Here is an 18,083-nt window from a genome sequence, read left to right on the forward strand (position 1 = left end):
AGTGGACATGGCGTCCGGTATTTTCTAGATTGAAAAATCTAGGGGACATGGCGCCCCGTTGGTGTTTCTAGATTGAAAAATCTAGTGGACATGGCATCCGGTATTTTCTAGATTGAAAAATCTAGGGGACATGACGCCCGGTATTTTCTAGATTGAAAAATCTAGTGGGCATGGCGCCCGATATTTTCTAGATTGAAAAATCTAGTGGGCATGGCGCCCGGTATTTTCTAGATTGAATAATCTAGTGGGCATGGCGCCCGGTATTTTCTAGATTGAAAAATCTAGGGGACATGGCGCCCCATTGGTGTTTCTAGATTGAGAAATCTTGTGGACGTGGCGTCCGGTAATGCAAATTGTATATCTGAACTGGAATACTTCATTGATAATATGCTAAGAGAAATAACATTGTTCGTAAAGATCAACATATAAAACAATAATTTCAATCATTCAACTATAGTAGAACTTAAGATGAGTTGCGTTCCATGTGTTGGGAACGGTTGTTCCGTCAAGCTTTTCCAAGCGATACGCCCCATTTTTCAGGTCGTCCTTGATGCGAAAGGGTCCCTCCCATTTGTCGGCGAGCTTTCCGTGCGTTTTGTCTTTCCGGGCGTCTCCTCGTTTACGCCAAATTAGGTCTCCCTCAGCAAAGTTGCGTGGTTTAACTTTGGAGTTGTAGCGCCGAGTGATAAGTCTTTTCTGAGCTGCATTCTTGACTAAGGCTGCTTCGCGTCGTTCGGGCAATGCATCTAAGTTTATCCTCAATTGTTGATCATTCATGGTCATATCTTGTATATTCCGCCGCAAGGAGGGCTCTCCAATTTCGACTGGTAGCATAGCGTCCGTTCCATATGTGAGGTTGAAAGGAGTTTCACCGGTAGCGCCGTGCGGTGTGCAACGGTAGGCCCACAATACTTCAGGTAGCTCTTCAACCCATAAACCCTTGGCTTGTCCCAGACGTCTCTTCAGTTCAGCAATTATTACTTTATTGGCCGCCTCTGCTTGACCATTAGTCTGGGGATGTTCTACTGAGCTAGTAACATGTTTAATACCAAGTCCGCGGAGGAAATCTTCTAGCTTCCGGTCTATGAATTGCCGACCGTTATCTGTAATGAGTTTCTGTGGAATGCCGAATCTGCATATTAAGTGCCAAGTAAAACTCTATACTTTCCGGGCGGTAATTGTTGCGAGGGCCTCCGCTTCGATCCACTTGGTGAAATAGTCTACTGCCACAAGGAGATACTTGCGTTGTCCGCTCCCGATCGGTAGGGGGTCGGCTATGTCCATCCCCCACTGAGCGAAGGGCCATGGGGAGATGATTCCCATGAGTTCGGATGGAGGGATTCGGGTGTCATGTCCATGCGATTGACAAGAGATGCACCTTCGTACGAAATCTGCGCAGTCTTTTTCAATGGTAGGCCAATAGAAGCTTGCTCGTAGGATTTTTGCTCGAAGTAGTCTTTTGTCCGAGTGTGTTCCACAGATTCCGTGATGCAGCTCTTGAATGACATGTTTTCCTTCATCTGCAGATAGGCACTTCAATAGTGGGGTGGTATACCCGCGTCGGTAAAGGTCGTCGCCGATGAACGTATAACGGGCGATTCGTTTAGAGTCGGAGACATTCACGAACCCGCCCTGTTCCTGTTGAGTCATAAGTTGTACGATTTCGTGTCGCCAGTCAGTCTTTGAGGAGGTGAGATCAATGGAGCACGTCTCTAACAAGGGTTTATCCAGCGTGGTTCGGATCACCGAGGTTAATTGAGATTTATTCCGACTGTGTGTCAGTTTAGACAACAGATCCGCCCGGGAATTCTGTGCTCGAGGTACATGTGCGATGTTGAAACTGAAAAATGATTTGATCAGATCATTAACCTTATGATAATATCGTAATAGATGATTATCTTTGACTTGAAAAGTGCCATTAATGTGCCCGACGACTAGCTGTGAGTCCATTCGGCATTCCAAGCGCTCGATCTCCAATTCCACCGCCAGAAGTAGCCCGCTGATTAGGGCCTCGTACTCAGCTTGGTTATTACTGAGTTGAAAGTTGAAGGATATGGCCTGTTCGACAAGTAGATCGTCCGGTCCCTCGAGTACGACTCCAGCACCGCCTCCTTTCCTGTCTGAGGATCCGTCCACGCTTAAAGTCCATGTGGGCGGTATGATTGCTGGCGAAAGTTCTGCCGCGAAGTCGGCCAGATGCTGACCTTTGATGGAGCCTTGTGGTTCGAAACGGAGGCCGAATTCTGATAATTCAATGGACCAAGCAACCATTCGGCCCGCGAGATCCGGTTTTCGGAGAATTTTGGCGATCNGGTGGTTCGTCCGGANAACGATTTGATGACTCTGGAAGTACGGTNGGAGTCTTCTNGCTGCAGTAATCAAAGCNAGGGCTACCTTNTCCACTTGGGAATATCGCTCTTCTGCTCCCTGTAGAGTTCTGCTAACAAAATAAATTANTTTAAGAATTGGAGATNCTTGAATGAGGGCGGCGCTTACCGAATGATTNGAGACCGCCAGGTACAGTTGCAAATCAAAGCCNTCTNTTGGTCGCGCCATCACCGGTGGAGANGTTAGTATGNNNTTTATNGTGGAGAAGGCAACTTNGCACTGATNGTCCCAGTGCCGGGGCACATTCTGCTTCATGTTNTTTATTATGGGCTTGATGNGGTCTGAGAGCTTCGGTATAAACNGTGATAAGGNGGTAAGGCGGCNGACTAAACATTGGACCTNNNTGAGTTTNGTTGGGCTCCGCATCTCCAAAATCGCCCGGCATTTATNCGGGTTGGCCTCTATTCCTCGGTCGGTCAACAAAAAACCTAGGAACTTACCTGCCTGCACCCCAAAGGTGCACTTCAAAGGATTCAATCGCAGGTCATACCGCTCGAGCTGTTGAAAGACTTCAGCCAGGTCTTTCAAATGTTGTTGATGCGAAGCGCTTTTTACCACCATATCGTCGACATAAACTTCCATACACCGCCCGATTTGATCCCGAAAAACTTTGTCCATTAGCCGTTGGTAAGTTGTGCCGGCGTTTTTTAGACCGAACGGCATCACCTCATAGCAGTAGTTGGCATGCTCCGTTATGAAAGCTGTTTTCTCCTGGTCCGGGACGTGCATGGGGATTTGGTTGTATCCGGAATAGGCATCAAGGAAGCTCAGGACCGCGTGCCCCGAAGCACCGTCTACTAACCGGTCGATGCTGGGAAGGGGGTAGTTATCCTTCGGACAGGCTTTATTTAGATCGGTAAAGTCAACACACATTCGCCACTGACCATTCGCTTTCTTTACCATGACAACGTTTGCGAGCCAAGTGCTGTATCGGATTTCCCGGACGAACCCGGCCTTCACTAGTTTGTTCACGTCGTTCTGCACGGCTTCTCTTTTGTCATTACCAAGTCGTCGCTTTTTCTGAGCTACCGGACGGGCTTCACGGAATATTGACAGCTTGTGAGTGATCACACTGGGGTGAATTCCTGGCATGTCAGAGGCGGTCCACGCAAAAAGTTTGTTGTTCGACTTCAGCAGTGTGGTCAGGTCTTTTTCTTGTTCCGACGTCAGACCAGCGCCGATGGAGGTGGTTTGGTCGGCGTTTCTGTCGAGGATGAACTGTTTGGTTTCCCCCTGGGGTTGGATGCGATCATCGGTGTTGGTTCTAGGATCCAAATCGACCAGTATTGCTTCCGGCCGTTTTTCTCTAAAATACGGCTTAGCCTTCAAAGAAGCTGCGTAACATTGTCGAGCGGTTTTCTGATCTGCCCGAATGGTACATATCTTTCCGTCCTCCGAAGGGAATTTCATCGCGAGGTGGGGAGTAGAAACTATGGCGCCGAAGGCATTGAGGCACGGCCGCCCTAAGAAGGCGTTATATGAGGTGTGGGCTTCTACCAACAGAAACCGCGTGCGGAGTTCTTTGGCCCTGTCACCAGTTCCCAGTCGGGTTCTGAGATCAATGTATCCTCGCGTATCCACCCGTTCTCCTGCAAATCCAACAATTTGCTCTCCGAAGGGTGCTATTATATCTTCTGATAGTCCCATCTTTTGAAAGGTAGTCCAATATAAGATGTTGACGGAACTTCCCTGATCCACAAGGACCTTACTTACATCATACTGTGCTATTCGAGCGGTTATGACCATTGGATCGTCTTGATCGGGATCCGGAGCATGAAAATCTTTGTCCGTGAAGATGATGTCCGGCATCGATAAGGGGTTGCGGGTGACGTTGTGAACACTTCGTAAACTTCTCACGTGTCTTTTGCGAGCTGAGGATGAGGCCCCTCCTCCCCCAAAACCGCCTGAGATGGTATCGATCCGTCCCCGTGGAGTGGGGTCACGCTTCTGAGGTCTACTGCGTGAGCGCTCACGATATTGATCTCTGGAGCGTTCGGTATTTCTCCCTTTATGCTCGGGACTTCTTCTTGTCCTCCTAGGCGACCGGTCTCGTCGACGTGCGCCGGTTCGGACAAATTCCTGCAAATGCCCTTCGCGAATCAGCTTTTCAATTCTATCCTTGAGGACCCGGCATTCTTCTGTGGTGTGCCCCTGGTTGCCATGATACCTGCAAACTTTGGCTCCGTCTGCAGCATCCGGTGTCCCCCGTCTGGTAGCGGTAATTAGGTTGGCCTGCAGGGCTTTTTCAAACACCTTCTCCCTTGAGACCGTAAGAGGAGCGTACCGGTCGTATTGAAGATTGTAAGGGGTTGGAGTGTTTTTTCGCGATGGCTTATGATTACGGTTTTTGTCCCGTGATCGTCCCCTTTCCTGCTTGGTCTCTGCTGTGGCGGCGTCCGTTTTTCGGCGAAAATGCCGTTGGTCCTCCATTTTAATGAACTTGTTCATTTTTTCTTGCAACTCTTCCATGGTCTTAGGTAACTTGGCATACAGGGATTCTGAGACGTAACCTGGTTTCAGGCAGTTGGGTAAATTGGTGATAATGAACTCATGGCTTACCCCTTTTACTCTTCTCGCTACCTCAGTGTATCTATGCATGAACTTTCTTAGTGGCTCGTCTTTCTCCTGTCTGAGATTGACGAGTTCGGCTGCGGTGGTCGCTTCTTTTCGATTGGTTGCGTACTGCTTTTTGAATAGAGAGGCGAATGTGCGGAAGTTGTCAATAGAGTTAGGAGGGAGAACATAATACCATTCAAGAGCCTCGCCCTTCAGGGATAGGGAAAACGCTCGGCATTTGACCAGATTGTCACTAGAGTAAAAGGCCATAGAATCAAGGAAACTTCGGAGGTGGTGTTCCGGGTCGGTTGTTCCGTCAAACTTTTCTATCTGTGGGGGAGGCCGGTCGGGCATGGGAGCTTGCATGACAGCCTCCGTGAAAGGTAGCAGGTCTGGCGAGCGAGGAGGTCCTCCGTTCTGTGCCGTGTGGTTATCATCGTCATTCCGGCTATTGTCGTCCGTTGCATCTCGCTGTTTCTCTTTGAGTTGCTTAAGCTCTTCGGTTATCTTTAGATAAGCCTCCTGTTGTTGAAGAATGAGCTGGTTCTGCTGCTCCAACTGATTCTGAAGTTGCCTCAATTGCTCCATAGGGTCAGTGTTGTTACCGTCCATGCTTCTGGTGGTCACCATAGGGAATCTTCACCTTCGGCCCCACGGTGGGCGCCAAAATGTTTCGGTATAAATTTACTGGGACCGAAGGACTAACCTTGATGACGTCGTCTCCTGTCTTTCTGCCCGCTTCTTCTCGTTTTCGACCGTACGTCCTTGCGTTGTCCTTAGCCGTCCGGTGATCTTCTAGCCTTAACTGGGGGGGGGGGGGAAGGTACCTGAAAAGGCACTCTGACACTCAAGTTAGGCGTGTAAATAGAATTCTCTGTGGGAGAGAATTGAAAGGATGAATGATATGCTGTGTGAACTGTGAGTGTAATGTATTGAGAGAANTAGAATTCTCTGTGGGAGAGAATTGAAAGGATGAATGATATGCTGTGTGAACTGTGAGTGTAATGTATTGAGAGAACGTACCCGTTTGGAATCCTTCAGCCCTTACTTATAGGCTTCGGGTTGATATATGTTAAAAAAAATATAAACAGAATAGCAATAAATATAAACGATCTTACTTAGCATATCTTTGTTTCTGTTGAGATATATATGGTAAATATATCTGAATGATATATTTTTATGGATGGCCATTTACGCTAGTATTAGGCTTTGAGCCCAGTAAGATTGTGGTGCTATGGTGGGCTGTTGGCCCGATAATGCCGTTCGGTTCCTCAGGCCATTGGAAGTATACTACCGTACAATATTGTTTTAAGATGTTTAATAATTTTATATTACTAAAAATCTTACCTCGACTAAATAATATGAATTTATGAAATGTATAAGTTACATTTGTGAAGTTGAATTAGACTTAAAATCTATTTCTTAATATAATATCAAAATCATGATTTGATATTTATTAAATGGTTTGATGTCTGTTACGTCTTTATTTTCGTCTAGAATGTCAAATAGATCTTCTTCTTTCTCGACCTCTGAATTAGATCCTTATTTTTAAAATTGAATCAAAACGTCTTAATTAGTTTCTTATTTTTGTAAAATTGAATTAAATATAAACTTTGATCAAATTGAGAAAGGTGTTATGTAGCATGCTGACATTTTTTTTTAAATGATGTGGCATTTCAATTGTATTTATTTTATGTTTTAATTAAAAAAAATAAGGTTTACAAGATGGAAATATAACATAAATAAGGGGCAAAGTTAGAAAATCAAATTAAATTAAGTATCAAATGACGACTTGCCACATGGAAACTTCTCACCCAGGGTTTCAGAATTGCAAAGGGATTTGGAAGGCTTGCTTCTGCCTCTACCTGCGCCGTGAAGTGTGTGGTTGCCAATTGCCATGGAGATTTCTGTGGACGAGAGAAAAATTTCTCTTGTGGTTGCGTTTTGATTTTTGCAGGTGCTTCACGATTCTAATTATCTCTCGCGATGATGTTGGAAAACGAAGGGAATCACGCTCCTGAGTTTCGCCTCTTGAGTCTCGGTCGTGCTTGCGTGACCAAAGTTTGCTGCTTTGGGTTTTTTCTGCGTTTTAGGGTTCCTCTGCTGTTTCTGGTTTTTTTGCTTTTCAGGTTGCGAAGACAGTAGAGATTGAATCAAGATTGGTGGCGGCCTAGCAAGTAGCTCGCGGAGAGGCGTTGGTGTGTTTGGATGGTCTCTACGACGACATAAACGAGGTGGTCAGGTGAAGATGCTTCACAGTGGCGATTGATTTGGGAATTTTCGCAAATTCAACTCTTTTTTGTCAATTTTGCATCAATTTACATACAATTTTTTTTTCTGGTTTTTGATTAAACTCGTGATCGTGATTGGGTTCCTGCAAGTTGTAATTCTATCTACGGTGGCTGTTATGGAAGCATGATTTGGTTACGGGAGAATACGAAGAATGGCATTCCAGGAGCAATGTTTGGTTCTTGTAGTGTTTTTGACCTTTCCACGTGTTCTATGAAATGAAATGACTACTTTGTCATTATTTAAATTTTATTTTCTCTTTTTACACTTCATTTTTTAATTTAAAAATAAAATAAATATAATTGAGACACGATTTTAATGTCATTCATAAAAAGACACTTTCAGAATGTTTTCGTAACATCTCCTTTAACGGTGTCTTCTCAATTTATTTGATTCAATTTTATAAAAATAAAGACTCAATTGAAGGGGGTCTACTTGACATTATGGTCGAAAATATAGACTTAAAGAGACATTAAACCTTATTAGATTTATTTTTCTGTCTAGTATTAGATTATTAATTAATATCTAGTCTCATATATATATATATATATATATATATATATATATATATATATATATATATATATATATATATATTGGGTTTACTAACTTGTGTACGTTTGTTTCTTATAGTAGTTATATTTTAGTAATGTGTACCGGGTTTCAGTAGACAAAAATACACTTATATATCATGAATGGTAAGTTTTAAGATTAAGGGTATTTTAATAATTTTCATTCTCAAAAATAAAAAAAAAGAAACCTCCAAACTCTTACCCACTTCTCTCATTCCTCTCAATTCTTTCTCTTTCATCTCTTTCACTTCAACCTTTTCTCTGTCATCCCTACCCTAGCTCCAACTGTAAAAAAATCAGAAACACTTGTCTTATTTTAATAATTTTCATTCTCAAAACTAAAAAAAGAAACCACAAACCCTTACTCACCTCCTTCATTCCTCTCAACCCTTTCTCATTCATCTTTCTCACTCAAACATTTTCTCTGTCATCTCTACACTAGCCCCAACTAAAAAAACACTCATTATTAAACGATTTACTTTTGTAAAGAGTTGAGTCATTGACATATTCACCCTCCAAAAAAAGTTTATTCAAAATCTCTTTAATTTCATTATCTTCACTATATATATTACAGCCAACGGGCACACCTTGCACCAAGACTTATGAGTATCCTTCATTTACATTCTGAGACTACTATGTAACATTGCCATTTAATTTTTTTGGTAGAAATTCATTAACTTGTTTTCCTTTACTAAAGAAAAAAAAATCAAAATACAATAAATTTCTCAACGATAAAATCAAACAATAAAAATTCTAAATCTTAAAATTTTATTTAAAATTATATAAAGAAAAAATTAGGTGCTTTATTTTTTTTTATTTATGTAAGTATTTTTTTTCTCTAACCATTTTATTTAATAATGAGTGTTTTTTTAGTTAGAGCTAGTGTAGAGATGACAGAGAAAATGTTTGAGTGAGAGAGATGAAAGAGAAAGGGTTGAGAGGAATGAAGGAGGTGAGTAAGGGTTTGAGGTTTCTTTTTTAATTTTGAGAATGAAAATTATTAAAATAAGGCAAGTGTTTTTGTAATTGAAGTTAGAGTAGGGATGATAGAGAAAAACTTGGAGTGAATGAGATGAAAGAGAAAGGGTTGAGAGGAATGAGAGAGGTGGATAAAGGTTTGGGGATTTCTTTTTTTATTTTTTTAATTTTGAAAATGAAAATTATTAAAATACCCTTAACCTTCAAACTTAGAATTCATGATATAAGGATATTTTTGTCTACTGAAACCCGATACACATTGCTAAAATATACCAACTGAAAAACAGACATACGCAAGTTAGCAAACCTATATATATATATATATATATATATATATATATATATATATATAGACACACACGTATGTAAACACATATAAAAAGGATGTGTTAGAGATTTCGTATCAACTAAGGAAATTCTATATATGTCTTGTGATAAAGAAAATATGCTAAAATTTTTATATAAACTAAAAATAAGACGAGTTTATAATATATATATATATATATATATATATATATATATATATATATATATAAAAATATAAATTTCACTTTATAAATTTTATTACATTAAATTAAACTTAAAATTATTTTTTTAACCAAATAAAAGTTAAAGACAATTGTGATAAAATTATTGTACATATGCAATAATAGGTTGTAGACATAAATCCACCTTTTTTTAAGGGACAAATTCAATTTAGCCATTTGATTGGTAAGGTTAGGCACAAGGACAGAGGGCTTTTGTGAGACAGGCCTAGTAGAAATAAATAAGACAAATTGAGAGTTCTTTATCAGCATATCTCATATCTAGCCATAAAAGTCTGTCTGAATTATTGAAGATGCTAATCTAGCAAGTTGCACACTCAAGAGAACATATATAGCAATTTGGTAGCCACACAATCGAACTTTAAGGATTTGGTTCAGTCCCTATTCTGGAATAAATCTCTGGCTACCCTTAAAATGTTTTGCTAAATATGTCAAATATGCCGTGATTTGAATATCACTTCATCAACTTGATCAACTTAAATTCCCTATAAGAATACCTAATATGGTGTTTTTGGTTCTAACGTGTAATAATGTATTCACCAATCAAATGATTCATACTTCATCATTGTTCCTCAAAACTTTTTTGAGAAACTAAATTCCAGTTTTACGAAGAATGAACTTATCTGCTCAATTCCGATTAGAACGATTACTAAATTCAACTGATTCGAAGAGTGTTCAATTAGATTATGAGTTCTTATTCTTTTGTTACTATAAATATTTATCTTAGAATAACTACTAGATCACACTAGATTCACCATTCACAGTAGGCAATGGTCCTACAGGACCTTTTTCTAATAGTAAATGGCGTAGAAAAAAGTCTTTTTTTTTTTTTTAATTCTTTCCTTCTAATTACATTTTTTAAGGGTGATAAAAAAATCTAAATTCTTAAATTCAATACATAATTATTTAAATTTATATTATATTAAGTTTATTTAAATACGTTTACCACAAATCCAAATTTATAGGTTTGAATATTGAGTTCACTTCAATTAATTATATTTAAATTCAATAATACTTTTTTTAGATTTTGAAAATTCAAAATTAAAATATGTCAAGATCATTTCGATTTAGATGGGACCAAACTTATAAATAAGATGTTAAATTTTAGTTTTTTAAGATTAAATTGGATTGACAAAAACAAATCCAATTGAACTACACTAAAGTTAAACTAGACACAAGTAAGTTAGGTAAAAAAAAACTTATTTCAATATAAATTTAGTCTTAAATTGGATCATATCAAGTTAAGCTAGATTAAACTAGACTTAAGTCATTTTTTTATCAAAATCAATCTAAGTTGATTCAAAATTTTATAAATGACAATGATCAAACTAAGTTAAATCAAGTCAAAGACAAACTAAATCAAATCTCTGACTAATTCGAGCTAAATTAGTTGTCTTTTTATACAATAACATGGTCATTTCATGAATTTTTCCTATTGTAAGAGAATATTGTAAGAGAAGTAGTAAGACAAGATATAATAAAAATACAAAAGGAAATACAAAATTGTTGTAAATGTTGGTAAAATGCATAAAAACAAAATTATGAATGAGATGTTTGACTAGGTCAATCCCAAGTATTTTTGACAAATAATCTTATATTCTATATGACCAAATTATTTTCAAACTCGACTAGAATTGTTCCATAACCGAATATATGTCAGTCTATTAAGGTGACATATATCTAATTCTTATGTGTTAGATTAGGATGATATCTAATTCTTATGTGTTAGATTAGGATGATATCTAATTCTTATGTGTTATATTAGGATGATATTGTATTAATTATATTATCCACAATCAGATATAGTAAGTCGATATAGTAGGTCGATATTAACAGATAATTGGTTCACATGGCCTACACCAATGAAGGTAAGGATTCATGAAAAATAATATAAATAACACATTTTATTAAAAATGTTAATGACGTTAATAATCACATTTGTTGTTAACTAACTCACTTGACTGTGTCTTTTACATGTACACTCTTCTACACTTAAGGACGACGAATATCCAGAAAAAAGAAAGAATACCTTTATAATCGAAAGCTTGAAGTATTGTTTTTTAAATCAACGTCCATGTTCTACTCAGCAGAAGGACAGAAGTAAGAGATGCTAGAGGGGATATGATTGTTACTGTTGACATTATTAGTTCCACACTTCCACAAACAACGAAAGAATAATTGAGCATGTATTAAAAAAAGGTAAGAAACTAAAGGATAAAGCAAATTAAATAAATAAAATAATAAATATCCACAAAAGCACCTTTCATATTGTATTGTAAACAAATATCCAAAAGCACTTTCTTAGCAACTAGATTTTCAAGTGGACGAGGGCCAATTCCACATAAATTAACTAAGGATTCATCTTGAACATATAAAGATGGTTGAGCCATATATATGCCAACTTCTTCATTTGAAGACTTCCATAACAACAATCTGCGAGTTCCCTCCACAATGAACAAAAGAAACAGATGCTACTGAGATGAAATATGTTCAGAATTGACATATTTTCAGTGCATATTCTCGATCAGCATAAAAGGTTAAAACACTTCTGACACTGCAATGGATATAAACTAAAAATAATGTCTGATAGAGCTGCACCTTCATAACCGATATTATTTTCAGTGTAAATTCTTATTTCTTCAATTTAATGTGATAGAATAATCTTCACTAATTTTAAACATATTTGGCGATATGTAAAGTCTAGTGGAACAGACGGAAGTGAAATAAACCCAACAAATAGAAGTTCTGTTTCCATTTTCAAACGTTTGAAAAGTAAACACTAACACCCTTTTGTTATTTTTTACAATTTATTGTGAACTATTAGTAAACATGAAATAAAATGAAAACAGAAAAATATTTGCTTAATTATTTGTTAAAATAGTTAACAAGAAAAGGGTCTCTCATCAAACACACCCTTAATTAAAACTACAAGAACGGCATCTTATTCAATTTTGAAATCAATCAAAAGAAATTCTTAAGCATAACTTAACAGGAAAAATAAAATATTGTGACATATCAGAATTACATAACATTGAATATGATATACACATATCTGTGCAATAACAGGAGCTCAGAGATAGACTAAATGAAAACCTTGTTGAAGACAAAAGGTGAAGCAAACAAAAGAATATTTTGCATCGTCCACACAAGTAAAGTTCAGGCAGCGAAATACATGATATCTACTAATGTATTTGGCTATTGATAACAAGTTGAACTTCCCTCAAATTCAAGATAGTTAGCAACCTAAGAAGAAAATCTCTCTAGAGCTTGACCTCAACATCGACACCAGCAGGAAGATCTAGTTGCATAAGTGAATCTATTGTTTGAGCAGTAGGATACAGAATATCAATGAGACGCTGGTGAGTTCTGATCTCGAAATGAAACCGAGCATCCTTGTGTACGTGAGGGGATTTAAGAACACAGTAGACTCGCCTCTTGGTTGGCAATGGCACAGGTCCCATCGTTTTTGCATTGGTAGTCCTTGCTGCATCTAATATCTGCTTGCAGGAATCCTCTATCAAGGGCACCCAGTAAGACCTAAGCTTGATTCTAATCTTCTGCTTTGGTGCCATCTAAGAATAGTAACAAAACAATATTATAAGAGGATTTAATTTTATGAGTACATAAAAAAAGAAAGGCATCTGATGAAATGTTTATTCTAATTTCTGGTTAGAGTAAAGAAAAACAAATCAATGGTTTAATACTCAAAATCTCATACCATTGAGTTGCTTTTGCACCTTTCAACTGAAGTTACAGATAACTTCACAAAGGAGCTTATGAAAAATAAGCTAACAGCATCCTTAGTTCAACGTTATTTGAAAGCCCAAAATAATAGAATTGCCATATAAAACCCCTCTCATCAATGAAGAACAAGAAAATATCATAGCAAATATTAATAATCTAACTGTTATTAGCAGCCTATGCTACATTACTTGTCTCGAAAAGTAAAAAAGTTTAGGTTTTTACTACATGAAAAGTGTAGTAAGAATTAAACTATTTATAAACTATGGATTTCTTAACACATCTTAAGAACAGTGATTAGAGAATATTAGTTTCCAATGCAGCGACCATCTATTTCCATAATGCTCAACTATAAATATTATCAAAGTGATCACAGTAAAGAATCACAAAGTATGTTTCATGATGTTAAAATGCAGTATGCTGAGTGAGAGCTTAATTTTTTTTTATTATAAAAATTCATGATTACAATATCATGAAATCAGAAATCATAATACCTAATTTTGACAACTAAAACAGTTCAAAACAGATAGTTGATAAGAGTGATTTTGATGGTAACTGAATCTACTGTGGACACAAATAGAGAATTTACTCAGGGAACAGCGCTCATATTAGAACAACAGGTACAAAGTATAGGAATTAAGAATGAAACAACCAATCAGAGAGGAAATTTCTCAACATTGGCAACAGCCATCCCAAGATTACCCCAAATGATTGCCAACCTCACTCATTTACTTCTTTCTGTATATATATTCCACAGAGCCTCTAACACAATTCTTTATACATTAGCTGCTACCAATACAAATTTTTAATACCCATTGTAAAACCCTCTTTTTCCATATCCATATAGGAGTGCCTAACAGGTTCTAATGTTGCCTTTACCTTTCTCTACACTCAACAACCAACTGTCCAACAAAACAACGTAAAACAAATTTGTAGAGAAAATCCAGTATTTGACAAACAAGATATCAGAGACCACGTTTAACCACATTCTTCAATAAAGAAACATTTGCACCAGTTGGACAACTTCCTAGGACTGTAGTCTAAGGACTACTGTAAGATTACATCTTAAAACCAGCAGACATTAAAGGAAGTTGTCTAACATATATACTAGTTGCAACCCACTGAGATAGGCAAATAGAACTTCCTAATAGTTTACCAGGCCCTCTATGAACTTGATTGCCATTTTTTCGAGCAAAAATTGTTGGGACCTCTATATCATGCAGAGCAAGGCCCACTTTTGATAAATTAGGGGTGAGGGATACAGCACTAATAGGCCATCAAGCATAATGGAATACGAAATGGCTTCATATATTCATCGTCATAGCTGTCAAACCATGAACTATACAGAGAATACTTGGTTTTTGAAACGTAAATAGTAACTCTTTTCTCAATTTAGAATGTACACGTGATTCACCGACGGGTAAAAAGCTAAAAACTGTGTAATTTATTTAAAAAGCATAATATGCTCTCAGGAAACATCATTCTGTCCCTTCTTTTAGCCTTAGGGCAAAGTAAGTGATTGCATGAAGACTATGTTTTGAAAGAAAAAAGAAGAGGCAATGATATGGCTAAATAAATTGAACGGAGTATGAGAGTGGCTGTATGAAGTCTCTGTTTCTAGGTGATGAAAACAGAACTTGAAAGCCAAAGAGGAGTTTAGAGCAAGTGAATGACCTTATGAAGCCACTATATCAGAAGAAGAATGTAATAATAAAAAAGAGTACATTAAGAAAAACTCCTTTGTTTCACTTTTATGTAATAATTTATACCTTTATTGGTTTCAGTTTCTCTGATGAGAATTGGTAAAAAATAAAAAGCAACAAAGTTAAAAATATCAAAAGATGCTAAGACATGATTCATCCTGGTGATACAGAACCCCACCAATTTGTGTATTATCACACGATTCAAAGCAATAAGTGATTCATCACATGATATAAATTGCTAGGTTGCTGAACTGAATCAAATTATGCAATTCAAATTACGGAAAGTGTAATCATGTGATTTTAATAACCTTTCAAATATATTCATGAAACATATTTCAGCCAAAATTATAACTTAAAAATTGTCTAGTACAAGCATAACTGGTCAACAATAATATTGAGAGTCATGTCACATCGTCAGGGAACTATGCCATATGACTATGAGGAGTCATATATTCACTCCTGACTTATTGGCTACCATCAAATACAACTCATTTAACCTCTTACCTGATTTACCAAACACTATTCACAAATTAAAATGTCCTATAATTTCTTATTATGATTCTTCAACTATTATTACCGGATATAATTCACTTGAAATTTGAACCCTACATGTACAAGATATAGAAAACCCCCGAAATGAAACAAATATTAAATAGCAACTGGAAATGAGGAATTGATCAACATACTGCATCTGCATCAGCGCCAATGCTAATTGCCGAAGTGCTCGGAGTCCCCAAGTCACCAACCTAAAATACCAAAATATTGCATTAACAAGGATACCAACTGCACCATGCCACCTAACATCTAAACTCCCACCCCCCACTTCACTAATGAGCTCAAAACATTAATGATATGTTGTTTGAATGGGAGAAAAGACATTACAGCAGAAATGAAACAGATAACAATGTAGTTTCCTTTGTTCAGTTAAAGGGAAAGTGGAAATCTAGGGGAGAGCAATAATCAACTTGAACAAACAAATATTTAAATTTTTTCCCCACCCATTTTCTCTTAGATTTAAACAAACTTTCCTCCTCGTTTTCCTTCCGCACTACTCAACATGTGTAAGGAAAACTACTACACAAGCTAAACCATAATAACATTAAACGCAGTGCCATTATACTTCCTAAATCTCCAAACAAAACAAGTTATGACATTGCAAAAGACAAAAACAATAACATTGTCGTAAATTTCATTATTCATTTCATCTTATCTCGCCAAATCTTAAATTATCAACAAACACAATGAACATTTCTTTACAGATAAATAACAAATGCTGAATCAGTACATTCTAGAAGCACAATTAATCAAGCAATTGAAAAATTCCTGGTAATACATCACCCAATGAAGAAATACCAAACCACACACCCACAAACCTGATAAGTGGTGGGTTCAGAGTCATCATCAAGGGTTTCTGGAGGTGGGTCCAAGGGATCAGGGGAAGAATCCAACACTTCCGGAGCAACATGAACCACAGTTGATGACTGCAGAGGTTTTGGGCATGTGACCCTCAAGGAGTTACCCGAGAAAAGGCACAAAGATGGCGACTTTAGCTTGGAAGATAGAGAGGGAGAAGAATTGGAGAGAGAAAGAGGAGTAACAGAGAGAGAAGAAACCGCCATTGAAGCTCTTCCAACAATTCTATCTCACTCTGAATGAACGAACTCGTGTCAAGCTCTGTTGAAGGTTGTATTCGGACACATCCCATAGAATTATCCACAATTTATTTTCTTTTCTGATTTTTTTTATTCTGGATCACAGCCCGAAAGCCCATTAAATAATGGGCTTTCATTACAACCTTTTACGAATATGGCCCATTTTTGTTTTTCATTTCCAATTTTAAATGTGAAAGAAATATTTAATTGATGAAGGAAAAACACTATTAATCATTTGGAACATATATGAATACATGATTTTCGTCAAACCAGTTCTATTTATTTATTTAACTTCTATTTTGGAATGCTTATTTTAAAATGAGAGTTTGACTAAAGAATTTTATAGATGCTAAATGTTGAGTAGAAGTTAAAAAAACAAACTAGTGTACAAAATCTACTTACTAGCATTAAACAAAGGCTTAAATAAAATTTAAATTTCTTATAAATTAAGATAATTTTAGTTAAGTTTCTATTAAAAATATTATATTAAATACTCAAAATTTATATTTTTTAATTAAGTATTTGTTGTTTGATTTTGTCAGTTGCATTATCTCATTGTTTATGTACCTTGATATGAAAAAAGAAGAAGAAGAATGATATAATTAAATTGAGTTTTTATAAATTTAAAGACTTTTAATTAAGTTTTTATTAAAAAAATTTGTTTTTAACACTACTAACATAAATATTGTGAACAACACAACATTTGGAGAGACGTTAACCTAAGGTTATCATTGGTTTTGTTTGAGATCTTAAAAAGAATAATAAATATGGAAAATCTGAAAATACTTTTGAATTTTTGAGAATCTTGGATTATAAGATAATTAAGATTTTCTTTCTTTTATGGATTTCTAAGGGCTTTTATTGACAATCAAGCTCAATAAATGTCTTTGAATATTTGGATTATGAAGTATATTTTTTATTTAATCTTGAAATTTTCTTACCTAACACTCTCGTAAAAAAAATATAGTTTTTTAATGAGAAAGAAAAAGGTAGAGTACCAGATATACGATTTAAAATTAAAGTTAGCCCCAATATCTTCTTATAATTTAAAATTGATCCTAAATTAAGTGAAAATCAATTCATCACAAAAATAAGACGTATTTACATATTTATATTTGTTAAGACCAATATTAATTAAATACATATGTAATTTCAATTCAACGCCTTACATTTCACATGCTAATTACAGTTTTATATTCACAACCAATACTAGTTAACTACATATATAATTTCAATTTTAAATTTGACATACATATAAGAAATTATTCAAATTGATAGAAAAAAAAAGTATTTCTAATTAGGAAAGAAGGAAGATAGGAGGACATGCAAGTCAAAAAACCAAAGATAATGATAAGAGTTAAAATAAGTGAACAAAATAATACAAATAAGAAAAAAAAAACAAGAATGCATATAATATGACACATTGTATAACCTAAAATGATTTTTAAATTGAATGAGGAAGAAAAATACAGACCAAAGAGATTAATGTCATTGTATTAATATTATTATAATAGAATACATACAATTATATATTCCATAATTAAAGAGTTTCTTCTCAATTTATCAATAGATAATCATGTGTATATTATAGAAAAAACATTGGTTATGCTTTCTTTTTTAACTATTTTTCTTCCTTTTGTAATTACTGAAACTTAACAA

General features: G+C 36.2%; 2 protein-coding genes across 2 annotated transcripts; both read right to left on the reverse strand.

Annotated features, from left to right (window-relative positions):
* Positions 1–447: 447 nt before the first annotated feature.
* Positions 448–5,556, reverse strand: LOC106774747. Its single transcript, XM_014661785.1, has 2 exons — positions 1,165–5,556; positions 448–1,116 (listed from the first exon to the last, which is right to left on the reverse strand). Exons 1-2 carry the CDS (start codon positions 5,554–5,556, stop codon positions 448–450), a joined length of 5,061 nt encoding a protein of 1,686 aa, XP_014517271.1.
* A 6,757-nt stretch (positions 5,557–12,313) lies between these two features.
* On the reverse strand, positions 12,314–16,471 carry LOC106776277 (30S ribosomal protein S10). Its single transcript, XM_014663677.2, has 3 exons — positions 16,146–16,471; positions 15,459–15,518; positions 12,314–12,900 (listed from the first exon to the last, which is right to left on the reverse strand). Exons 1-3 carry the CDS (start codon positions 16,389–16,391, stop codon positions 12,589–12,591), a joined length of 618 nt encoding a protein of 205 aa, XP_014519163.1. The 5' UTR covers positions 16,392–16,471; the 3' UTR covers positions 12,314–12,588.
* Between the last annotated feature and the right edge of the window lie 1,612 nt (positions 16,472–18,083).

Source organism: Vigna radiata, chromosome 10 (genome assembly GCF_000741045.1).
Source record: "Vigna radiata var. radiata cultivar VC1973A chromosome 10, Vradiata_ver6, whole genome shotgun sequence".
Lineage (NCBI taxonomy): Eukaryota > Viridiplantae > Streptophyta > Magnoliopsida > Fabales > Fabaceae > Vigna > Vigna radiata.